Source organism: Eleutherodactylus coqui, chromosome 9, assembly GCF_035609145.1.
Source record: "Eleutherodactylus coqui strain aEleCoq1 chromosome 9, aEleCoq1.hap1, whole genome shotgun sequence".
Taxonomy (NCBI): Eukaryota; Metazoa; Chordata; class Amphibia; order Anura; family Eleutherodactylidae; genus Eleutherodactylus; species Eleutherodactylus coqui.
This window is the reverse complement of record NC_089845.1, coordinates 50,748,966-50,776,016: the sequence shown is the minus strand read 5'-3', so window position 1 is coordinate 50,776,016 and position 27,051 is coordinate 50,748,966. Positions and strand designations below refer to the sequence as shown.

Genomic DNA, 27,051 nt, shown 5'->3' with positions numbered 1-27,051 from the left:
ACAGAGGATGTCCGCCCTTGAAGCCAGGTATTCTTTCCAAAGCGCTTTTCTTTTAAATGGTGTATTGAGTCCTCATGCATTAATAGAAATGAGATTTATATCCATATTGACCTTTGGGACTTTGATAGAAAGATAGCTTTTTCAACCCCTTATGTATAGCAATTGTACATCTCCTTGGAGGATAAATCATGCTGGGTGTTGGCTTTCCGAGTTTGGCTCTTCACTAGGGACATTAGGGTTAACTTGGAATAACTTTTTGGGATGTGTGTCCCTTTAACTTTGAAACTTGAGAACGTCAGTTTGATTAGATGTAAAGAAAGAAAATGGACCTTCTTTAATCCATGGGTGTTTTGAACCTGATTTGCGAAGGTCGAGGGTTTGGGGAAATACAGTTCAGCCTTCATTTGGAAGGTACCTCTTCTGTTGCTAAGAGGACCGCTGGTGCTTGCATTAACAATTTTCCATCTTGCATTTTAGCGATGAGTTGGAGACTTCCTTTGAGCTTTGGGTGTAGAACTCTGTGACCATTCTTTGTTTAGATGATTGGGAGCACATTCTGAAGTCATTCTCTTTTTTCTTTTCTTTGAGTAGTGAAGGTTTTGGTTCTAGACCTTTCCATTCTAGCATTGTTGCTTCTAAAAAGTCTGAGAATAACTTTGTGATCTCAAAGGAGGGAAGTATTCTCGAAGTCTCCTGGAGACATGAATCATAGCGTTCTTAATATGAGATAAATGGACGCATATGATCACAATTCTGGGTACATTTTCTGAGATTGCTTTGGGTCTTGGCAGCCTGTGCATCCTATTTAGAATAAGTTCTTCCAGATTAGATTCAGGTAGCAGAGTTTTTATGAGATGGAGCACGTATGTGCGCAGATCTTCCATTCCCACTGATTCTGCTATTCTTCTGAGCTTGACATTATTTTGTCTGTTACGGTCCTCCAGTTCTGCCATTTTATTTTTTACCGCTTCAAGCTCTTCCACCATTTTGTAATGCACATCTACTAGCTCATTGCGGGAGTTTGCTACTTCACGTGTTTTAGATTCTGGATGATCTACTCTCTCTCTCTTAAGTCTCATATAACAGAGTTGGCTGTGCTATGTATCATTGAAAGTTCTTTTCTCAGGGATCCCCTCAGGGCAAGTACCATATCTCTTATGAAGAACTCAGATGCAGCTTGACTAGAACAACTTATATTCAAGGTGGGGTCTTGGGAATTGCTGAGTTAGGTGCCTTGAGGTTAGTGCACTGGAGTAATGATGGGGATGCAGGGGATGTGGTTGCACCCGGGCCCAGGAGCCTTAGGGGGGCCATAAGACCTCTCTTTTCCATATAGGGAGCCCAGTACTATAAATAAAGCATTATAGTTGGGGACCCTGTTACAGGTTTTGCATTGGGCCCCAGGAGCTTCAAGTTACGCATCTCCATTAAGAGGTTAAGAGAAGTTGGGGGCCCCCAAGGTAAACTTTTGCACTCAGGCCCATGAGCCTTTAGCTACACCCCTGGGTTACTAGTATAGGAGCTCAGTCACTCGTGTCCACCATCTTATTCCTCCAGACCATGCCCCCCTTAAATGTGGATTTTGATGCAGAATTCAATATGATGCAGAATTCTGCCAACACTTCTGTATCAATATCTGTAGTTGCCAGTGTGGATTTTGATACAGAATTCAGGGACGGCATTTTCCGCAGTGCTGAATATTCTTTCCCGCTCTTTCGCACCCTAGATAAACACATATAGGGTAATTTACTAAGCCTGGCACTTCCTGCATCTGGCTTAGTACAATTTCCCCACAAGCACAGTGCACTGAATACGTGTAGAAGCACAAGCCTCTTCATGCATTCAGCGTATCCCCGGATCCTCTATGCGCCTACACAAAAATATACGCTGGGTCTGACCTTGCGTACATTTGTGGTATAATTTCCAGTTTCTGTTGTAAACTATACATTAATCCATCAGTCTGAGTAGTCACGCACCCTCCCGACAAGCTCCGCCCACTTTTCAAAAAAGTAGCGTGGTGCAGAAACGAGAAAAGTCAAAAAAGTTTGCCCAAATACACGTTTGTACAAAAATCTGCAACTTTTGTACGCCAGCAACTTATGTAAACATTTGATAAATTTGCCCCATAGATGCCAGGGTAGAACTGTTTATTATAGCAGCTGTCTACACTGAAACAGGTTAAGATTGGGTGGGGGGCATTTGTGTTACCTCCACATTCCCTATTAGGACAGAGGGCTGTTTAAAAGGGACGGCCCTTTTAATAGAGTGCTGTCTTTCTTACAAGGACTTACACTTTTGATTTTAAGACTCAAATGGAATCCTGAGCAACACAATATGAAGAGTATCAGTGCCTGGTCAGGTGCGATCTGACTCCATGGCGTCATTACAGCGTCAGGACGTGCAGTTTTTCTTCACATAACCAGCCATCTTCTATATTTAGAGCTAAAGGTCATCTTGGATCAGAGGACATCGATAATAATAACAGCTATACAAAAATAGCCGCACCGGGACACGGGATGTGTCGCCAAATAAGACCAGCCCTGCTGTTACCAAGAAGTTTTTGGTCTTATTAACATGATTTCTATATGGCAAGCATTTAATGAATTGAAATATTACCGAAGAGTCATATATGTTTTATAGGTTCTCCGAGATTCCCTTTACATTTAGATCAAGACGAGTAAGTGGGGCCTAATTATAGAGCAGACGCTATGTGTGTCTTTAGGACATCTCAATGTTGTCTGTTATGTCTCTGATTTGTCCTTGGGGCCAAGCTTCATTAACAATAGCTAATATCTAGGACACACCATGTATGTCATAGCAACAAAAGTGAACGAACAATGCTTTTTTGCACGCAGATCAGCGCATTTTACTGTACGTTTTCCGCCCACGGGTCATGTTCATTTGCACGCGGTAAACAAGTTGCACCGATTGAAATGCCTAATTAGTTTTAAGAAGTTCCAGATGCGTTCTTTTTCTAGCGGAATTATGCAGCGTATCGAGCAACTCCTTGAATATTGCTCAAGCGTTTGCAAACCTCCGGCACCCCCCTCCTACCCATTGACTTCTATGCTTCTATGGGGACTATTAGTGCTCAAATGCGCAGGAAAATAGAGCATGCAGGACTGAAAAGCACAGGAAAAATCCGTGCATGTGAACCAACCCATTGGAATCAATGGGTTCTATTTTCTGCGTATTGCGTGCGCAAATACGCTTGAGCAGAGCAGCCCTGACTCAATATGAACAGGATGATATCTTAGATCACAGCTCCTTGGATTATTAAGGTTGGGGCGGTATCCTATGAGCTGAAACAGAAAAGAGTGTTTTGGCTACTTTTTGCGCATTGATTGTGGACTGCGTATCTCACACATACTGTCATGCACAGTTTTCCTGGTGTCTATTTTTTTTATTTCCCGCTCTGTTGCTTGCATATAAATGCCGCAGATATGCAATGTAATTGCGCATGTACAGAGTTTATTACGTGCCCATAGAGATCAATGGAGCTCTATTACGCTTAATACGCGGTAAAATGCTGAACATGTTGCATTCTTTTTTACCCGCGTATTATATGCACTGTATATACACAAGCGTGAACGGATCAATGGAAATCAATATCCTTTCATTAACCCCATTCACCGCGTATTATGCACATGTATATTGCGTGCGTAATACTCTATTAAATTACGCGGTGTTATCCTGCCCTTCTTGTTATTAGTAGGATGAGTGGTATGTTTGTATTTAATGGAACCATTAAATTACCATATCATGTACTTGAAAACTTTCAAAAATTCTTAACTGGGGTGAAAAGAAAGAGAAATGCTTTAGGGAGGTTTATGTTTATGGCATTCACAGTGCGCTAAACATTATATGTTTGTTTTATTCTGCGGGTCAGTATGATCATGGCGATACCACTTTTATCTAGTTTCTGTACATTGTACTACTTTAAAAGCATTGTTTGTTAAAAAATGTGCTTATGCCACCATATTCTGAGACCTAGAATTGTATTCGTTTTTCTGTGGATTAGGCTATGTGGGGTTCATTTTTTTTCAGGACGAGCTGTAGTTTTAAATTGACACCAATTTGGGGTGCATACGACATTTTAATGACTTCTTATTTAAATTTTTTTTTTTTTTAAGAGGTGGGGTGCCCAAAAAAGTGCAATTCTGATGTTTTGTTTGTTCTCTGACAGCATCCGCTATGTAGGGTAAATAGTATGATATCTTGATAGTTTGAACTTTTATTGACGCAACGATATCAGTTATTGCTTATATTAGTTTTATTTGTTACTTAGCCTACTCCGTACACCTTTTGTGACCGCGTGACATATATTTACGTTATATGGTTGGGAAGGGGTTCAAGACTCTTTTCTCTCTAAGGAAAAGTGGTGTTCTGTGCAGACTTCCTGAACTCACCCTTAAAAGATTAGGCAGAGCATTCATGAGATGCTCTGCCCAATCATAAAGAGAAAAGGGCGGCTGTATCAATATAGAACAGTTTCACATGACTCTCTATCCTCTTGCTGCTCTGATCAGTCTCAACACAGTGACTGTGAGACAATACACAGCAGCAATGATAAGTAATTCACTGGATCCCAGATATAAAATAGTAACCCTTCCATTGAATGAGTCCACCAAGTATTTAGACATTAATCCATTTTCTTTCTTAGACCGCCAGGGGTACTGGCATTAATCCCCTCTCTGACCTAGACCACCAGAGATGTGGACAATAATCTAGTAACCCTTTCTCTACCCTAGACCACTAAAAATGCAAATATTAATTTAATATCTGACCTAGATTACCAGGAATTCTAATCTTAACCGTTTAACTGCCATAAACTACCAAAGATGCCTTAGACCTCCAGGAATGTAATTATAACCTCCTTCTCTGTCCTAGACCACCAGTGATACTGGCAATAACTTCCTCTCTGATATACATCAGAGATATAGACATTATCAGAGATACAGACATGAACCCCTTCACTGCCATAGACCCCAGGGATGTTGCTTTAAATCCATTAGCTAAATTATTTGGGGTTATAAATTAATATTTATTTGCTGCGCTTTTGAATCACTTGGCTTAGAGGGAAGAGTGCTTAAGTACCTAACTGGTCTGCTCATTAGTTTCAAAAGCTTAGAGGTTACAAGGGCCACTTTTTGAGGCTTCTTTTTTAAATAATCAGCCAATATCTATTAAAGTTATTAATGCACAAAGGCCAGTAATACCCTCCGAATTTCCAGACTCGTTTGTAGGTCAAGGTGCCGCCACATAGTGGTGTCTGGCCTCAAGTACTGACCAATGTAATGATTGACCCCTAGGGCTCATTTACAGGAGCGTAGTGATTTTCGGTCAGCTGTGTCACAGCCATTTGTGCGCCCATTTAGACAGCCCAGGTCTGGCTCATATATGCCGAGCCCAGATTCCTGTTGGGCGGGGGCGACAGTTTAGCTCTGCTAAACTGCCTCCCCCTCTCCGCCCTCTCTCGGTAAGGGAAAGGGATGGAGTGGGAACTAGTGTGCTAAGCTCCCGCCCCTTGTCGCGCTGCGGCCGGCCGAAAATCGCAGCACCCATGTGAAGGACCCCTTAAATGGGGAAAATTGGCTTCTACCTCATTAAAGGTTTTTTGCTTTCCTCTGGATACACACTGGAGGTAATAGGCTGAACTGGATGAACAACATACAGTATGTGTTTTTTCGGCCTTACCTTCTATGTTATTATGTTATTCCCCCCAAATAATATATTCAACATAAAAACTTGATGTGAACAATAGGTTCAGGTGGAATATTCCTTTAAGTATAAAGTACTTAATATTGTGCAACCTGGATTGTATTTCTGTGCAAATGTTTGGCCTAATTAATCACTTATTAGAGCTTGGTTGGCTTCTTTGTTAATATCCCAGGTCAGCTTTTCCCACATGCCTGCACTGAATCACATACATCCAGCATTACAATAGTCACAAACACTCTATGATGAGACATCACACCCCTGCGCTGAGAACTAAACCACTTGTACACTACAACTCCCATTCTCTGTTCCGGCAGGCTCATCATTTCATCTATGCGGCTACTTTGGGGGCTGTGTTTCCTGAAAGGTAAAGAACTTTAACATGGCTTGCAAACTGCTAATTAATTACTAATTGAAATATGCAGAACGTCTTTCAGAGACAGATTTATATTTTCGGTTATCTTGTTACTGCTTAGAAAAATATCTTTAAGAGCAGCAATAAATATGTTGATGTATAGCCAAGATAATTTAAACAACTTTCTAAAAAATTATACAAGAAATCCATAAAATGTCATAGTATATTTTTAGAGCATTATCTGGGGCCTTACATTCCAATTAGGCGATGTCTGGCCGAGGCTTCTTTCACACGTCCGTAGGCGTTTTTACTTGCGCCCGCATAACTCTTCTCTCCACAGACAAAAGGAATGAGACAAGTGGAATGACCATCACTTTCTTGGTAAAGAACTGAAACACACTGCTACTAAACTACAGAATAGAGAAAGGTAACTGGCAGGAAAAACAAGAGACAAGTGGAATGACCATCACTCTCCCTGAAAAAGTAGTAGTCTACAGTACAGTCAGTAGCTTACGTCTATACCGCTGCCCGTGACCAAAGAGAAAAATGAAAGGAAGGCCCCGCCTACTGGGACACATAAATCATGCATACCATGCACACAGTTCCACTCACACGGGGACATATTTAAATTGAACATTAGTTTACTTTCCAATCCACTGTCTGACCTGTGAAGACATTATGATTTAAGGCTGTACAGCTCTGATGTTGGAAGACATCCGCCAGGGTTCTCTTACTGTATTTTACAACCCTCTCTGCTGTCGGAGTATCCAATGTGTCACCTCATGCAGTACTCGCTTTAACCAGCATATAGCGCCATTGTATAACAGCAGAGAAAAAGTAAGCCCCCTAGGAAAAAATAGGATACAAATTGGATTGGAAAGGGTTAAGGGCAACAAATTTTGGTATACTGAGAGCATAAGAGCAGAAAAATAATAGGCGCACTGGAACAAACTTCCTTCTGCACATAACTTGAATGTTACAAACAATACATAACATTTTCAATGTGAAAAACACATTACAAACAGGCAATGAAAAGGGAACAAAACTTTTGAGTCCTTTTACTAGAAGGGCTTAACTGGGGATCAGGAACAAGTCTCTTACGTAAAGAGTCCATTGTTGACGAATGAAAAAAAAACGGTTTATGCGCTAATACGCTCTGTAGTGGCAGGAGTATTAGCACATACGCTCATGTGTTTTTGCCCTAAGCCAGTCTCCCATCAGCATATTATGAATGCATGAGGGCTTTTTCACACGACCGTATTTGTGCATGACTTTGCGCTGCGGAGAGTGTTTTTTGCGCATACGGTCATCTGAGTAAGCCCTTACAGAAATATTTGCAACAAATTTGCAATGTGCAGACATGTTTTTACTATTGGAAAATTCTCTCCATGCCGTATAGTTACCAGGTAAATTTACTAAACATCTTGAAACTGACCATTTACCCTCCTGTCCTGAGGTGGCCGCCTGCTGCGAACATACAATCTTGTTTTCAGCGTAACCTGTATGTGAATTTGAGTGATTTCATAGACAACCCTTATTAATCTAAACTAAACATGACGATCAGTTTATTTGTTCTACTGGTTATCTATATATATAAAATAGGATGTATGTTTGTACGTATGTGTGTATGTACCACCATAACTCATGAACGCCTGGAGCAATTTCAACCAAACTTGGTACATATATAACTCATCCCATGGGAACAAATTTGGGGGGATAACACAGCCCTACTACCCCTGGGGGGAGGGGGGAATGCCGGAATTGTACTTGAGCAGATGGTTTTTATTTCACATTCTTATCTAACACAGACGATCTCCTCCTCATCATACACTAATCTATTACACAGACAACCTCCTCCTGAAATACTCATATATTGCAGAGACAACCTCCTTCTCCTCAAATACTAATATATTACGCAGACCTCCTGCTCCTCAGATAATATCTTACACAGACAAGTTCCTCCTCCTTAAATACTAATATTACACAGACGACCTCCTCCTCATATACCAATATATTACACAGATGACCTCCTCCTCGTGCAATAAGATATTACACAGACAACCTCCTCTTCATATACTAATATATTACACAGATGACCTCCTCCTCGTGCAATAAGATATTACACAGACAACCTCCTCTTCATATACTAATATATTACATAGACGACCTCCTCCTCATACACTAATATATTACACAGACGACCTCCTCCTCATACATTAATATATTACACAGACGACCTCCTCCTCGTATACCAATATATTACACAGACGACCTCCTCCTCATGCACTAATACGTTACACAGACGACCTCCTCCTCATATACCAATATATTACACAGACGACCTCCTCCTCATGCAGTAAGATATTACACAGACGACCTCCTCCTCATGCAGTAAGATATTACACAGACAACCTCCTCCTCATGCACTAATATATTACACAGATGACCTCCTCCTCATGCAGTAAGATATTACACAGACGACCTCCTCCTCATGCACTAATACATTACACAGATGACCTCCTACTCATATATCAATATATCACACAGACAACCTTCTTCTTGTGCAGTAAGATATTACACAGACGACCTCCTCCCCATATACTTATATATTACACAGACGACCTCCTCCTTATATGCCAATATATTACACATACGACCTCCTCCTCATGCACTAATATATTACACAGATGACCTCCTCCTCATGCAGTAAGATATTACACAGACGACCTCCTCCTCATGCAGTAAGATATTACACAGACGACCTCCTCCTCATGCAGTAAGATATTACACAGACGACCTCCTCCTCATGCACTAATATATTACACAGATGACCTCCTCCGCATGCAGTAAGATATTACACAGACGACCGCTTCTTCATATACTAATATATTACACAGACGACCTCCTCCTCATGCACTAATATATTACACAGATGACCTCCTCCTCATGCAGTAAGATATTACACAGACGACCTCTTCCTCCTCATATACTAATATATTAAATCAGTACGCACACACAGTATATATACAAACACACACAAACATTTAAATTCTTTTCGTGTCTAAAAATAAAATATACAGGCAACGCCGGGTAATCAGCTAGTAATATTATAAAGAGTTTACATGTAAGCACACTTAGAGCTGAGGCCGCAGGGAGCAGCATTTGGGCAGCTGAGAGCCTTGCTAAGCTATGGTTAAACGCTGATGTCATATTAATTAACTGGCTGCACATTTTTTTCCGGAAAACAGCAGTTTCACTGGCAAATTCAAGTGGCCATTAATCAATTTAATTTGTGGATGAAACTGCTGTTTTCCTGCAAAATTTCCAAGCCCGTTGTGGACAGAAGGGGTTATTACTGTGAAAAGGTGACGGTTCCATGTTATGTATTGGAGAGAAATTAATTTAGTATCTTCTGTTCTTTTTTATCACCAGAAACACAACTGCCGATCCCCCAATTTAGACACATTATGCAGAGATGGAAAAAGGTGATTTCAGGGGCATGGAGTTGCTTATAATAAAAACAAAGATATCTCTATGTTGGTCTTCAATTTCCCATGTATAGATAGGATTCGTAGATGGAGGAAAAAATGGGCGACGAACTACCTTTAAACAAAAATTTGAAAAATCAAAGTGCTAACCCCTACTTGTCTGTGAGTCCGTTACATGCTCCGCCCCTAATCACATGACAGTGCTATCATCGCAGATCCCAAAGCATAAAACATTCAGAGCCTGACAGCAGCTGTAGGCTGACAGCACCTGTGATGATGTCACCGTCATGTGATCAGTCACCGGCTTTTAGCTCTGCCCCTGACCGCATGAAGGTGCCGTCATCACAGGTGCTTCACTTTATTAAAAACCTGCAGAGCCGGATGGCAGGCATGTGCTGACAGCTGCTGTGATGATGTCACCATCATGTGATCAATCAGTGGGTCTAGGCTCCACCCCTGATCATATGATGGTGACATCATCACAGATCCCAAACCAGCACAGGCCCACAAAGAATGTATGTAGCAGAGCTGTGTGTGTGACACGCGCATTTGGCAGAGCTGGGTGCGGTGTGTGTGACATGCATGTCGCAGAGCTGTGTGTGGTGTGCGTGACACACACATGTAGCAGAGCTGTGTGTGGTGTGTGAGGCACATGTAGTAGAGCTGTGTGTTCTATGTTTCACGCACTTGTAGCAGAGCTGTGTGGTGCGTGTGTGTGTGATGCACGCATGTAGCAAATCTGTGTGTGGTGTGTGTGATATTCGTATGTAGCAGAGCTGTGTGTGGTGTGTGTAACATGCATGTAGCAGAGCTGTGTGTGGTGTGTGTAACACGCATGTAGCAGAGCTGTGTGTGGTGTGTGAGGCACATGTAGAAGAGCTGTGTGTTCTATGTTTCACGCACTTGTAGCAGAGCTGTGTGGTGCGTGTGTGTGTGATGCGTGCATGTAGCAAATCTGTGTGTGGTGTGTGTGATATTCGTATGTAGCAGAGCTGTGTGTGGTGTGTGTAACATGCATGTAGCAGAGCTGTGTGTGGTGTGTGTAACACGCATGTAGCAGAGCTGTTTATGGTGTGTGTGATGCGCTGTAGCAGAGCTGTCTTTGGTGTGTGAGTGACATGCGCATGTAGCAGTGCTGTGTGGTGTGTGTGACACGCACATGTAGCAGAGCTGTTTGCGGTGTGTGATATACGTTTGTAGAAGAACTGTGTGTGGTGTGTGTTTGACGTGCATGTAGCAGAGCTATGTGTGGTGTGTGTGACGCACAAGTAGCAAAACTGTGTGTGGTGTGTGTGATGCGTATGTAGAAAAGCTGTGTTTGGTGTGTGACACGCATGTATTACAGCTGTGTGTGTGACACACGCATGTATCACAGCTGTGTGTGTGTGTGACACGTGCATGTAACAGAGCTGTGTGTGGTGTGTGTGATGTGCATGTAACAAAGCTGTGTGTGTATAACACGCGCATGTAGCAGAGCTGTGTGTGGTATGTGGGACGTGCGCATGTAGTAGAGCTGTGTGTGGTATGTGTGTTGCACATGTAGCAGAGCTGTGTGTGGTGTGTGTGTGACACACGCATTTAGCAGAGCTGTGTGTGTGAAGTGCATGTAGCAGAGCTCTATGTGATGTGTGTGACATGTGCGTGTAGCAGAGCTGTATGTGGTATGTGTGGCACGTGCACGTAGCAGAGCTTTGTGCGGTATGTGTGAGCCACGTATGTAGCAGAGCTGTGTGTGGTGTGTGTGATGTGCATGTAGCAAAGCTGTGTGTGACATGCATATTTAGCAGAGCTGTGTGTATGTGTGACACACATAGCAGAGCTGTGTTTGGTGTGTGTGACACATGCATGTAGCAGAGCTGTGTGTGACATGCATGTAGCGAAGCTGTGTGTATGTGACAGTCGTAGCAGAGCTGTGTGTGACATGCACATGTAGCAGAGCTGTGTGTGGTGTGCGTGACACATGCATATAGCAGAGCTCTGTGTGTGTGTAATGTGCATGTATCAGAGCTGTGTGTGATGCGCATGTAGCAGAGCTCTGTGTGTTGTGTGTGACACATGCATGTAGCACAGCTGTGTGTGGTATGTGTGAGTTGCACATGTAGCATAGCTGTCTGTGGTGTGTGTGACACACACATTTAGCAGAGCTGTGTGTGTGAAGCACATGTAGCAGAGCTCTGTGTGATGTGTGTGACACATGCATGTAACAGAGCTGTGTGTTGTATGTGTGGCATGCGCATGTAGCAGAGCTGAGTGTGGTATGTGTGAGTCGCATATGTAGCAGAGCTGTGTATAGTGTGTGTGACACGAGCCTGTATCAGAGCTATGTGTGATGTGTGTGACGTGCATGTAGCAAAGCTGTGTGTGTGTGACACGCATTTGTAGCAGAGCTGCGTGTATGTGTGACATACGTAGCAGAGCTGTGTGTGGTGTGTGTGTGACATGTGCATGTAGCACAGCTGTGTGTGATGTGTGTGACATGCATGTAGTGAAGCTGTGTGTGTGTGTGTGTTGCATGCACATTTAATAGAGCTGTGTGTATGTGTGACACTCGTAGCAGAGCTGTGTGTGGAGTGTGGCACACGCATGTAGTACAGCTGTGTGTGGTGTGCATGACACATACATATAGCAGAGCTATGTGTGTGTGATGTGCATGTATCAGAGCTGTGTGTGATGTGCATGTAGCAGAGCTCTGTGTGTTGTGTGTGACACGCACATGTAGCAGAGTTGTGTGGTGTGTGTGACACGTGCGTGTAGCAAAGCTGTGTGTGGTTGTAACGCGCATGTAGCAGACACACTGGTACTAGTCTTTCTATATAATACATTTTGTTTAAAAAATAGCTAGTGTCTTGCCATTTCATTTTTGGCAACAGGTTATTACAACTGGTTTTCCAGTAGATGGCACTGTAGAGGCATTGTTCCATCTTCTGATTTATATAAATTTCCCAAAGGAGCATGGATGGCCTCATAAGTCTTCTCACACATTCTAGGTGCTCTCTTTAAGGAGAAACGATTCCCTTCCCAACCCACATCATAGGCCTCTCACTAGCCACTCCAGAAACCAACTGCACACTAATGAGAGGTAATCACTCTGAAACATGGTTATCTTTTCCTTCTTGACAAGATTCTGGCGTTGGCTCATAATTACTAGTCATTCCTCCAAGGCTTGTTAAAAGGTCTGACATTGACGTGCAGAAATGCTGCCTTCTTATAGGTGGCACTGCAAAGGTATTGTTCCCGTGTGGACTCCCTTCATCCCCGTGTGGACTCCCTTCATCCCTGCGGGGACTCCCTTCATCCCCGCGGGGACTCCCTTCATCTCCTCGGGGGGACTCCCTTCATCTCCTCGGGGACTCCCTTCATCTCCTCGGGGGGGACTCCCTTCATCTCCTCGGGGGGGACTCCCTTCATCTCCTCGGGGGGGGGACTCCCTTCATCTCCTCGGGGGGGACTCCCTTCATCTCCTCGGGGGGGGACTCCCTTCATCTCCTCAGGGGGGGGACTCCCTTCATCTCCTCGGGGGGGACTCCCTTCATCTCCTCGGGGGGGGGGACTCCCTTCATCTCCTCGGGGGGGGACTCCCTTCATCTCCTCGGGGGGGACTCCCTTCATCTCCTCGGGGGGGACTCCCTTCATCTCCTCGGGGGGGCCTCCCTTCATCTCCTCTGGGGGGGGACTCCCTTCATCTCCTCGGGGGGGACTCCCTTCATCTCCTCGGGAAGGGACTCCCTTCATCTCCTCGGGAAGGGACTCCCTTCATCTCCTCGGGAAGGGACTCCCTTCATCTCCTGGGGGAGGGACTCCCATCATCTCCTCTGGGGGAGGGACTCCCATCACCTCCTCTGGGGGAGGGACTCCCATCACCTCCCTGGAGGAACTCCCTCGCTTTTTCCTGTATGTGAGAGAAAATTAATTCCGATTTTCAGATAAAGAAGAAAGAGGATAGGTACGTGGGGGTCACCAGCCTGGCACAAGGTTGGGCATCCGGAATCAGACCTGGTTGTGCGCAGCCGACCTTGGTGTCCTGACTGCTTTTGAAATTAAATGAAGTCTTCTGGTTTTAGATAGTTAATCCAGAGGTCGCTGAGAAGGTTAATGTAATTACTCATGGCTGCCGGATCCCCCTTGTAGACTGTACAACCTGCGGCTGAATCATCTGCACAGTGTGACACTACTTACAGTTGTTTTGTGCAATTATTTCCATAATATTAAAAAGTGTCCACGGTACGTGCGGTGCATGCCAATGAAGCCATGGAGGTGCACTTGGAGAAGAACCTTGGATCTCTATGTCCGCTTCAGACGGGTCGGATTCCGCATATGGGAGCCCATAGCCCTGACCGTGGCCGGTGACCCAGCGTACCTGTACTATCTTTGCTGCAGATGACCGTCGACGCTCGACGTCAGTTACGCAATGTAGAGATTTAAAAAAAATCTATATTTTTGTACTTCTCGCGTTGTTGCTAAGCGATAACGCAGGTACTCATGACCTATTCACAATGTCAATTGTGCATAGGCCATGGGTCGGACATTTAGTCCCTGGTGTGTCCTTTACTTCCACGCAGTGTATTGCACAATCATGCAGGTCTCAGTCTCCTATGGAATCATGCTGCGAAATGTTTACGCAAAAGCGAAAATAAGAGTGAACTAATTTAAAAAAATCCCCGTGCAAATACGCCCGTGTGAAACCGCCCTTACTGAACTTTTTGCACCTTCATAGCATGTTCATTTGTGCGCATGCCCCGATTTAAATTGTTCCACGCATCTCCTTGCATATTATTCGCTCCCCCCCCAATAGACTTCTATGGGAGTCCTTGGTGCGTAAATGCACACCAAAGTAGAGCATGCGTCTTTTTCTGTGTGACCAAAGCGTGCCAAAAGTATACACTTATGTGAGCGAGCCCATTGACATCAGTGGGTTCTATTTACTGTCTATTGAGTAAAATTGACATGCACAAATAATCCTTTGTGAGGGCTTATTCCGACAACCGTGGGCGTAACTACGCATGGAGCGTAGTTGCACCTGAGCGCAGAAGTTTGAAAATAACCATGGGAAGACACATGCCACCTGCTCTTCCCCGCACAGGTCTTTTGCAGCCGTAAGGGATTTAGGGCTCATTCACATGGCCGTATTGCGTTTTTTGGTTCATGAATATGCAGCATATTTACGGACCGAAATACGCTGAACCTTGTGTCTCTATATCAGCAGGTTTTTTTCTCCTGTACATTAATATGCAGCGTATTCATGGGTGGTGAAAAAAACACGAACAAAATCCCATTGATTTGGTGCAAAAAATACACAACGGATCCGCAGGTATTTACTGCATATTTACGCACGTGCATTGTTTTCAATGGGTAGTTTCGGAGTGTGATACGCACCAAGGTAGGACTGCTGTGGTTTTTTCCATACGACCAAAAGTCACTTGAAAAATACGCAGCTGTGACTGAACCCAATCAATGGGTTCTATTCACTGCATAATACGCTACGTATTTACATTTGTGTGTAAGTATGGCGGTTTTTCATCCATTAAGGGGTCATTCACATGACAGTATTTGTCATCAGTATTTTGTGAGCCGCTTTCACACAGGCTACAAAGTCGCACGATTTTCTCATGATGCGACAGTGCTACAAAGTGCATGTATATGAAGCCCATGTTTTCCTGTGGTTTCCTTCACATTAGCGTTGTTTTATTGGCTGCTATCTTGCGAGGGAAAAAAAATTGCAACATGCTCAATATTGTCACAATTTTTTTTTCTTTGAAGCCCATGTTTCCCTATAAAGTCTTCATTTTTGTCACATTGCAACACATGAAATCGCAGTTTTCGTGCAATGCGATGCAACTTTAATATTAGAAAATAAACCCTACCCGAACATAAGCCCTGGCTGCACCCCCTCCACTCCCCCCCCCCCCCCAAAAAAAGGAATACTTACTTGGCAGGCTTGGTCTGGGTCCTCCCGCTGCTCCCTGGAGCTCCGCCGGGCCCCCTGCAGTTCTCGTTCGCCCACAGAAGATCACTTCCTGACGATGGCTGTGATTGGTTCATCCAGTGCTGCATTGATTGGCTGAGCAGCGGCCAAAGAACCAATCAGAGCCATCGCTTCCTGGAGGCGGGATTTATAAATCCTACAATCACGAGGTGAACTTCTGTGGGCCAACGAGGACAGTAGGACATGTGGTAGAGCTCTGGAGAGCCTTTTAGATAGGTATTCCTTTTTTAAAAAAAAAATTTTTATGGGGGGGTTGGGCACTTTTACGCCGGGCAGGAAAGACAGTCCTGGAACTATCTTCCTGGCCGGACTACGGCCGCTGCCATAGACTGCTATGGGAGTCAATGACAGCAGCCAGAGAAGGGAGGTGGGAGGGAGTTTAGTAGCGTGACTGCTCAACTTCCTCCCCGTTACACATACAAATTAGAGTCCATTTTCCGGCGGTATTGATTTATTTGGACTCAGTAAAAGCGCACTTCACAAGCGCCTGTCCTTCGTGTGCTCTTGCCCATTTCTTCTAAACTAGAAAACCCATTAAGTCATTTCCCGAAGAGTTACAAATGTGTTCTGATAACTTTTGCTGCAGGATGGATTTACGACTCGTGTTTAACAGTGGATGTAGAAATATTTTAAATCACATAAAGGGTTTTTCCACCGCGACAGCGACCTTCTATAAGTGGCTATTAGTGTCCAAAATAATCAAAGTGATGTCCCCAAGAACCTTACAAAGTGTCTCTTCCATCCTCCCTACCGCTGCTGGTGCCACCAACACACAGCAGATTGATTTATGTCCCAACCCCCCTGGCATGTCACTTCCACTGCCTATAGAGGTCATTACTCTACTGGCTCAATGGCCCAGGACAAGCCCGGCACATGGCACACGTCAGTGCACGGGGCATGCTACAGACTTGGCATCCAGGAGATTTTCACAGCAGACAACCAGCACATATGGGCAGCCAATGTACTCAATTACCAAAGCCTATGGGAGCAAATTATTAAGATCAGTATTTTAGACGCTGCAGCTTAATATGATCACCCCCAATCCACAATTCGCCTAATGTACCATTAGGAAGGGAAGAGCTATGTTCCACCCCATCCCATTGCAAACAGTGGCGAGAGGCGGAGAGGGGGTGGAAGCTCAGTGCACTGCTCCTGTTTCATCTTCTCCCTTTGCAGAGAGGGGCAGTGCATATCGGTCGGGCGTGAAAACCCAACCGATATACGCCCGTCTGAATAAGCCCTAAGACAAACATGTATGACATTTATGGAGGGGACCAGGATGGTGTCTTGGTCCACTACACAAGCAGACATAAAAAAATCTGTGGTTTTCAGTGTATGTGATCTGCATTTACGCAAGCACATTGATTTCAATGGGTTCTTGCGGTGAGCCAATGCGCATCAAGTTAGGTTGCGCCGGGTACTTTCTCACACAATACACTCAGGTGAACAGATCCATTGAAATCAATGGGTTCTATTCACTGCATATTATGCGTGCAAACTTTCTTGTGTAACACGCTACGTGGGTCTGAACGAGCCCAAACAAATGGTTGTTTAGGAAATGAATTCATCTAGATTGACTGCTCCTCAGACCTGACAGTGAAGTGCCTCCAGCTTGACGTGTGCGCAGCTCTCAGCTTCTGTAATTAGTGAGACAATAAAATATGTAATATTCTCGTTTTCTAGTTGCTGCTGTGACATGCTGACAGCTAGTGATGGCAGGGACTAGACTGCATGTAAATTCAGAGGACTGAGTCATTACTTTATTCCACTAGTTCAGTTCTTCTCTAGATCTCCTGCCTTCTCCTGGATGGCATTGTAGCACACGTATCAGTCTTTCCCCAGGTTGAATAATGGGTTAGACTGCTTTCACATCTGCATTAGGGCTCTTTCACACAGCGTAGGCGTTTTTGTGTTTTCTCGCTGGTGCCATAAAATTGTGTGAAATGGCTTTTTTTTCACCAGGGCTATTTGCGTTTTCTTACCCATTCACATGAACGTGGTTTTTAGCGAAAAAATACATTGCATCCCGGAAAACCCTCGCTCGGCTTAAATCCTCTGAATTGACTTCTAATGCCTACATAGAGGCACTTGTAAGCTTTTCGCAGTGTTGGCCACTGCAAAAATGCCCCCAGCTCCTTTTTCCCCCCTGCTCCTATAGGAGTCTATGGGATCTGCCGCCGTATATTGGCCAAAAGATAGTTCCAGAACTATCTTTTTGCCCAACGTATATGCGTTGGTGCATATTTTTGGTTACATATGTTCCATTTTTCAGGGGTCCACGTTTTTACACACCATATATTCGCCCCATGTGAACGGATGCATTGGGAACCAACGCTTCACATCGGTAGCGTATATACAGCCGGGCGTGAAAACGTAGCGTATACGTGCCCATGGGAAAGAGCCCTTAGTGTCAGTTCAGAGTTTCCAACAGTAGAGAAGGCGTTAATACAATACTTTTATCCAAAGTGATGCAATTAAAAAACACATCTAGTCCTGCCTGGTCTGGTGATGAGGCAGATAACCAGTGAGTCGCTGTTGTTGAACCCACATGGGCCGCCTGGTCCACCCCTTTAAACCCTATAATTTATTCCCTCCTGCTATGGAAAGGACAGCCACCCGTCTGCCCGACCTGACGCACAAGGCCATGAAGCTAACTTCCGCTCAAAAGAATGGACTCGCTGAGAAAGTTTTTGCATAGAAGAGGGTCTGTAAGATGTTATTGCTGTGTGAGTTGTGCAGGTGATGATCAAAGCAAATCATATCAGACCCTACAAAAAGGGCTATTCCCGCCAATAGTTCTCACATGGGTTCCTGGGCTTCTATTGCTTATTAAAAAAATTCCCTCTCCCCCCCAGAAAAGGCAGTTATTCAGTTATGCATTTTGGCTGCATATAATAGGAATTAATAAGAGTATGTTGCCATGTAACGGATTTAGTGCAGATTTTCTTCTGTGAAAAAATCCGGTTCAAAATCCACATCAAAATCCGCACCATCCGATTTGGATTTTGATACGGATGCAGAAAAAAAGTCACCCTTTTGAATTAAAGGCATGAAATCTGCTGTGGACCTGCACCGTGTCAGAATACGCACCAAATAATTCAGATTATGACGCAGATTTTTTGCTGCAGAAAATCCGCACAATATTTATTACCTGGGAACATACCTTTAACCCTTTGCAATCCAATTTTGGATTCAGGGTTTCCTAGGGGGCTTTCTCTTTCTGCCATTATACAATGGCGCCATCTGCTGGCTAGAGCCAGTACTGCGGTATGGGACATGCTGGAGAGGCCCCCGACAACAGAGCGGCCAGTAATATTCAGTAAGTATACCCTGCCAGACGTCTTCTGACATCGGAGCTATACAGAATGTCGTAAGATATCAGACAGTGGATTGGAAAGGTTTAAAGATCTGACAAAACAGTCCGTCTATCTAAAAAGAGAGACACCCAAAAACACTTGCAGAAAACACAAGAAATGCATGGTGAAGTCTAAAAAAGATCTGCTGAAAAGATATTTAAAAAGTTCTAGTATTAATGGCCAATTTGATTAACGCTTACTGTTGACCTAGTAGTCCAGTCCAAAGAAATCATTATTTCGTTCAGTTTTGCAATCAAAATGTAAATTCCTGGGTCAGTTGAAGGTTCATTCTGTTTGCTTTCCATATATCACAGAACAGTCTGGCAGAGGTTCAGACGTCATTCAGTGCTTTTTGAATAGCAAACACCATTGTAATACTGTCACTGTGTTGCCTCGAAAAGTCCAGAATTTGCCTCCGGTTCAATTTCCTGGCTTTAGACTTGCATATAACAATGTAAACTCCTGTATTGCAGATTCCACCAATGTGACTGCAGCTAAAGATGTGACAGAGTGAAGAAGAAAATGTTAACGAGGAAGGCACTGAGTGATGAAGACTCCGTCTGTCCTGTTTCTAATGTTTGCTTCTTCCAACTATGCATGTGGTCTATGGCTGCTCGTAGGCTCTAAACGTGGACAAGCATCATCCTATGGGTTTTCGTTAATGTTCTGCAACTTGTTGAAGGGCTCGCACTAAGGCACAATGACTGGACAACAAAGTGAAGATACTTCAGAGTCTCCAAACCTCAACTCCGATGAGCTGGAGTGCAAGATATGCTATAACCGTTACAATTTAAGACAGAGGAAACCAAAGGTTTTGGGTTGTTGTCACAGAGTATGTGCCAAATGCCTTTATAAACTTGTGGACCATGTGGAGTCTCCGCAGTGTGTCATAGTATGCCCATTTTGTAGGTTTGAGACACGCTTGCCCGAGGATGAAGTCAGCAGCCTGCCAGATGACAACAATATTTTACTTAACCTGGCATGCGGTGGAAGAGGAAAATGCTCCGCAGACAATCCGACCGAGTTGCTACTCACCCCAAAACGTCTTTCGACTCTGGTTACACCTTCCCACAGTTCGACCAACTGCCTGGTGATCACTATCATGGAAGTCCAGAGAGAAAGTGCTCCAGCTCTCAATGCTACTCCTGTGGTAGAGTTCTACAGGCCTTCCACATTTGACCCAGTTTCAATGCCTCATAGCTGGACAGTGTGGAACTGTACATCCCTAATCTGCCAAACCTCGGTTCGTGTTTTTGTTTGGTTACTAGGTCTGCTCTACTTTAGTTCCTTACCTCTAGGGATTTACTTGCTGGTTTCGAAAAAGGTAACTCTTGGAGTAGTCTTCGTGAGTCTTGTCCCCTCCAGTCTTGTTATACTAATGGTATATGGCTTCTGTCAATGTGTCTGCCATGAATTTTTGGATTGTATGTCCACTTCGTAAGTAATAGAACAGTAGAGAAATGCCCAAATACCCCCAATTCAATAATATTCCTATGTTATTGCAACACAGATACATTGAGGAAGCACAGTACCTACTAAGTAACGATTGAGATCCTTTACTACTGGAGCAAATTTCTGTGAAAGGGTCATAAGGCAGAAGGGAACGGACACTTACTTGTATAAATACTGTATGTCTTATAGTAAAATATGTTAAAGAGTCAAACCAACCGCATAATAGTTTTTTGCTACTTAAGACTTGAATTGCATTAGAATTTTTATCATCCCCCATTAGGAGCAGTTTTTCTTAGCTAATGTTTTTGTGGGTTTTTTTATGATGGGATGGCCTCAGTGATTGCTGTCATTACAGGCTAAAAAAAAAAATTCTTATAGCTTTTCTATTTTTTTCTATTCTGTATTGTCACGCTGAGTTTGTAGTCACATCAGGGTATCTGTCAGTAATACAGCAATACTCTAGACATTTGTGATTTTTACTTAATAAGGGAAAACTCAGGGAAAAATAATGTCTATTCCGAACCTAAAAAATTGTGATATTGTTTGCTCTAATTTAATAGAGCTGAACGGATCTTGGCCTTAGACACCATGTGAAAAAAATGTTAATGAACAGTGATGATTGTATATTTGTATAGAATGCAGTGGTGTTAAGAATGTAATATGATTCAAAGTTCTACACCAGGGATCTGCAGCCCACCAGCTACATGAAATGCAATTTTTTATCGACTCCCCAATCCTCACAAAATGATGTGATAATAGCTAGGTGGGGCCCATTCCCAAATCTTCACTGGAGGCTCCCTTAAAATAATGGAAAATGTAATAGAACCCAACGAATCCCACTATACGTCAGTGGGGTCCATCAGGCGCTGTTGGTGTCCTTCTTCTGATAGATCTGGTACTACAATCCTTTTTGGGTCCCCATGACAAAACCGAACACCAGAAATGTGAATGCAGATGTAAACCTAGCCTAATTCTGGGCAATGAACAAATTTCACCTCTGCTGGATATAGAAATCACTTAAAGGGAGTGTCCAGAATTAGAATTTTTTTCTCTCCAGAAACAGTGTCGGTCTTCTTCATGGGCTGCGCCTGGTATTGCAGCTCAGTTCCTATCACTTGAATGATTTGGGGGAAAGGGGAGCAGACTGTTTTTCTACTCGTGGAGAAAAAGAAGCACTGAAGTTAATTGTTCTACACTGGAACCACCGCAGTGGCCACTGAACAAGCAGGCTGCAGACCCCCTATGCCGTGCTGATATTTCTCACTCAGTTCTTTATTGTGATTGTAAATGAGTGGTGTTTTCAATGGTGGCTGTTTTATTGTCATTTCCTGGTTACCTACAGCATTAGGGTACGTGCAATGTAAAAGTTGAGCCCAAGATTCTTGGGCGCAACTCACATCAGACAGCGCTCGAACAATCCGTGCATGTGCTGAACACAACACATTGACATGTGCTATTCTCACTCGAAAATCAGACAAGAATAGGTCATGCTGCAATTTTAACTTTGACTATCAGTCCGGCTAAAAAAGAGCCTGTGTGCTATTTCGTTCCGATTTTCGGGAAAATCGTGCATGTATCCTAATACTGTTCATGTTCCTAATACTGTTCATGTTCAATATATGCTACAACTGGAGGGGACAATCCTTAATTGCATAGATGTATCCTTCTATAGAACTGTATCCGGCACCCACTGAAACACTATAGTGAATTTCATTAGATAGGACACCAATAGTGATGAGTGAGCATACTCGCTAAGGGCAATTGCTTGAGCGAGCATTGCCCTTAGCGAGTACCTGCCCGCTCGAGAGAAAAGGTCCGGCTGCCAGCAGCGGGCAGGGAGCGGCGGGGGAGAGTGGAGAGGAACGGAGGGGAGATCTCTCTCTCCCTCTCCCCCCCCCCCCCTGCTCCCCCTGCTCACTGCCGCAACTCACCTGTCACCCGCGGCGGCAGCCGAACCTTTTCTCTCGAGCGGGCAGGTACTCGCTAAGGGCAATGCTCGCCCGAGCAATTGCCCTTAGCGAGTATGCTCGCTCATCACTAGTCACTAAGCATTTTGTATGTAAAATGAGTGTTGCAGATTAGATGTAACATGTTCAGAGATATATACAGAGCAAGTCATTGGAAAATGATCCCAATCCATTACAAATATTAATATTGGGCACTAAGCTGCAGTGTCTGAAGGACAAAGAAGATATATTGTTTGGGACTGATTTCTTAGCATATAATCCACATCATTACATTATTAAAAGTTGTATATGTTGCATAAATGCATTGCATTGGCCGCCATGTTAAACTGGTGATACATACAAGTGGAATTTAATGACATGTTGTAGCATCCATGCAATGTTTGATGTAAAGGTATGTATAGTCACTCCGCTCAGTTTACAAGAAGAGTATATAACTGTAATGATCCTGGAAGACTAGAGAAGTAGTGTAGGCCAAACCAGGTATGGGACGTAGATATACTTGCTAAGGTACAGTTAATCAGGGGTTTACATAGAATAGAATGGACCCCCTATAATGGTAATAAAAGTGGTGCCGGCTCTTGGTGATGCCTGTTGCTGAAACCAATCCTCCCCCAGTCATTGGCCCTTATTTATGAATATTGGTGTATGTTGCACCAATCCTTTTTAGAACTCAGTCTTAAATTGTGCCAAAGTTACAAAAGTGGTGCACAGACTTCTAAAATTGGCACAATTGATGCTGCACCAAAACTAGGAAAGAGGCACCAAAAAAGCCGCAATTGCCGTAATGCATTACAAATTAAATTCTGCTTTATGTACTTATATAAAAAACATTAGTTAGCAGTCGAATGACTGATTTTAAGACATAAACTGGAGGATAAAAACCATGAAAAAACCACCCTATATGGGACCGTGATGCAAGATCACACAACCAGACAAAACATGCTGCAATTTGTTTCCTGCATAGCATCGCATTGCGGTGCCATGCAGGAAAACATCGCTCATGTGTCTGACCCCATTCCAAAGAATTGGGTTCATATTTTTGTGTCTTGAAACACACAAATCATGCGTGATTCTATCACCCGTGTGAAGATGGCCTTAGGGTTGTGTAAAAGAGGAAAAAAGACACACCAGCTGCTCTCCGTCCAGCACTGGTGCTCCGCCGCAGAGTCCAGAAGAAGCAGGCTGGCGATCAAGTGCTGTTCATTGTGCATGTGACAACTAAAGGCTCATTTACACGCAAAGGCAATCTTGCAAACGATTGATAGATTGATAGTTCTAGCAATCATTTTGCATAAAGTACTAATAGGCACTAATGCCCATTAGCGCTTTATGAGCTTCATTTGCATGTAAATGGACCTCCAGCAGCTGTTTGCAAATCCCAGCATGTGGTCTGGACTTTGCACTCAGCTACATTGTCTTCACAGGGGCTCCCAGGGACAATACAGTGAGTGGTCCCTGCTATCTCTCTCCGGCTGAATGATGGATTGTAGACTCACCTAAAAATCATCATTCAGCTGAAGAGTGAAAGATGGAAGCGTTTACACACAACGATTATCGCTCGAAAGCCATCATTTGAACAAATTTTGCGCGAAAATCGTTGCGTCTAAGTGTGGCTTAAGCTAAACTCAGGCTTCAGCTGTGATTCGTTCATGGCTGAAGCCTGTGATTGGCTGAGCAGTCATTTGCACAATGAACAACACGTGACCGCCAGCCTGCTTCCCATAGGCTCTAAATGGCAGGCAGCGCTGAACAGGTAGCCACCAGATTTGGTATGCCATTATTTTAAGCAGGATTATCTTTATATTGATGGCATTGTGTGCACTGCGGTCTAGTCAGAAGCAAAAGAAGGTTTGTGTAAGTATGTATCACACTTTTTAGTATATAGATTCTTTTGATTTATCTATAAGCCTGATAAAATGGTAAAATATTTCACCATGCCTTAGTGTCATTGGTTACTACATGACTTAACCCTTTCCAATCCAATTTTGGATTCAGGGTTTCCTAAAAGGCTTTCTCTTTTTGCTGTTACACAACGGTGCCATCTGCTGGCTAAAGCCTGTGTGTGTGCGTCAGAGAGGCTCCGACAACAGAGTGGCTGGCAATAGACGGTAAGAATACCCTGTCGGACGTCTTTTGACATTGGAGCTGTACAATCAGAATGTAGGAAGACGTCAGACAATGGATTGGAAAGAGTTAAGTTGTTACTTTGACTGGCTCAAAATACTGGGAAAAACGTAATGCACTCAGCGCATTTTCTTCCCTCCAAAAGCTGGGCAGCTGAGCAGAAACTGAACGGACCCCATTATAGTCAATAGGGTCCGTTAGGCGTTGTATGGTTCTGTCCTAAGAAAGAGCCATTCGGCCATTGGGATTCCTGTCTCCTGCTCCCCGAATGGATCAGGAAAGCGGAACCCCCAACACTGAAGTGAAACCACCCAAGGGGATATTCACAGATTTTTTTGCAACATTTTCTGCACCCGCCCCACTCATCTGAAAGGGACTTGCAGAAATCCATGTACTTGCCCCTGAAACAACTCTATTCAAATGAATGGAATAGCTTTTCCGTTGCAGAAGGTTCTGCCACAAATCTGCCCTGTGTGAATTCTCCATTATTCATAGTAACACTGACCATTTACCAACCAGTCACAATTTCCTTCTCTACCGGGTCTACAATAGTAGTAAATGGCCTTTTCAGCATTACTATTTTTCCTTGTCTGCTTATGCCTCCTCACCTTTAGGGATACCGTAATGCTGCCAAGTAAATTGAGCAATCCTTATGGAAGCAAATATATTGTATATGGTGCAAGCTGTGTGCTGGATCTAGTTCTGTGGATAGGGCAGCTGAAGTCATATGTCCGAGGTTGTTAGCGCCGTCACTCGCTTCCCAGTACACGTAGCATTATTGAGCTCTTCTAGCCGTTGGTCTAGTTTCAGTCAGTACCACTTTCGATTACTGTACGTTCTGCTATACACTAGTGTAATAATGCAAACCTGTCCTCGTGTTGAAGTGTTTGGACCTATCCTCTAAACTGTGATATGCAGTATGTGACGGGTCCAGTGATAATAAAAGTTCTGTATGTGCTGTCTTACAATCTGCGGTTGTCACAATTGTAGTATCTGCTTTTATCTATTTTGTGATTTGTAACAAAAAAAAATGTATAAAACCAGTTGCTGAAATTCCAAGCTGAACGTGAATATGTGTATAAAATATTTATTTATTCTTTCATGGACTATTTTGTGATGATTGCGGGTTTGTATGCATGAAGTGTGTTGATCAGTGTAGTCAAACCTAACATGACTGTGAGAAGGCGCGATAAACGTTACATTGCGTATGAGCGGTGTTTATACACAAGGCCACTAAGGAACATAGAGGGAAATTTTAAAAAAGAAGCAAATCAGACTGACACCCACCCACCGTCACCTCAGTTTGCAGTGGCGTCATGAATGATGAAATTGGCCTGCTACGGAGGTTGTCTTCAGTGACTAATCCAGATTTAGTTTGGGCACCGACCCCGGGGTGAGCACCTCAATCATGCCTTTGCTGTGCATCAGCACACTGCCCCCTGCTGGTGTGATGGTCTGGGGGGGGCATCGCATACGACAGTCAGTCACCCCTAGTAGTGCTACAAGGGACAATGACAGCTCAGTGATATGTTCAGGACATCCTGCAGCCACATGTGTTCCTCTCATGGCGGCTTCCAGCAGTATAATGCTCGGCCGCACACACAAGGGGGTCACAGGAGCCCCCACAACATTGTCACACTTCTGTGGCTGCCCGGTCACCAGATTTATCACCATTAGAACATGTATGGGATCATCTTGGATGCCAATTTCTACAGCCTAGGAGTTTATACGATCTAGAGGCTCAGTTACAGCAAATGTGGATCGGTATGCTGCAGGATAGATACCGTAACCTGCATGCCTCCATGCCCACCCGTATCACATCTTGAATCCAAGCTAGAGGCGGTACAACAGTGTACTAGAGCCTCCATGTCCACCATATCACATGTTGTATCCAAGCTAGAGGTGGTACCACAGGGTACTAGGGCCTCCATGCCCGCCCATATCACATCTTGTATCTAGGCTAGAGGCGGTACAACAGGGTACTAGAGCCTTAATACTCATCTGTAGCAGATCTTGTAGCCAAGCTAGAGGTGTAACAACTGGGTACTAGAGCCTCCATGTCTGCTTGTATCACATCTTGTATCCAAGCTAGAGGTGGTACAACAGGGTACTAGAGCCTCCATGCCCGTCCGTAGCATATCTTGTATCCAAGCTTGAGGCAGTACAACAGGATATTAAAGCCTCCATGCCCGCCCGTATGACTTCTTGTATCCAAGCTAGAGACAGTACAAGAGGGTACTAGAGCCTCCATGCTCATCTGTAGCACATCTTGTAACCAAGCTAGAAGTGGTACAACAGGGTACTAGAGCCTCCATGTCTGCCCGTAGCACATCTTGTATCCAAGCTAGAGGCGGGCCAACAGGCTACTAGAGCCTCCATGCCTGTCCATATCACATCTTGTATCCAAGCTAGAGCCGGTACATCAAGGTACTAGAGCCTCCATGCCTGCCCGTAGCACATCTTGTATCCAAGCTAGAGGCGGCACAACAGGGTACTAGAGCCCCCATGCCCACCAATATCACATCTTGTATCCAAGCTTGAGGCAGTACAACAGGGTACTAGAGCCTCCATGCCCGCCCGTATGACTTCTTGTATCCAAGCTAGAGGC

General features: G+C 44.0%; 1 protein-coding gene across 1 annotated transcript; it reads left to right on the top strand.

Moving 5' to 3' along the window:
* The first annotated feature begins 6,035 nt into the window (after window positions 1-6,035).
* RNF182 (ring finger protein 182) lies at window positions 6,036-20,341 on the top strand. Its single transcript, XM_066578946.1, has 2 exons — window positions 6,036-6,085; window positions 19,374-20,341. Exon 2 carries the CDS (start codon window positions 19,601-19,603, stop codon window positions 20,339-20,341), a length of 741 nt encoding a protein of 246 aa, XP_066435043.1. The 5' UTR covers window positions 6,036-6,085; window positions 19,374-19,600.
* The last annotated feature ends 6,710 nt before the right edge of the window (window positions 20,342-27,051 follow it).

Coding starts and splice junctions, on each gene's coding strand:
- RNF182 (XM_066578946.1), top strand. CDS start 19,601: ATGACTGGACAACAAAGTGAAGATACTTCAGAGTCTCCAAACCTCAAC.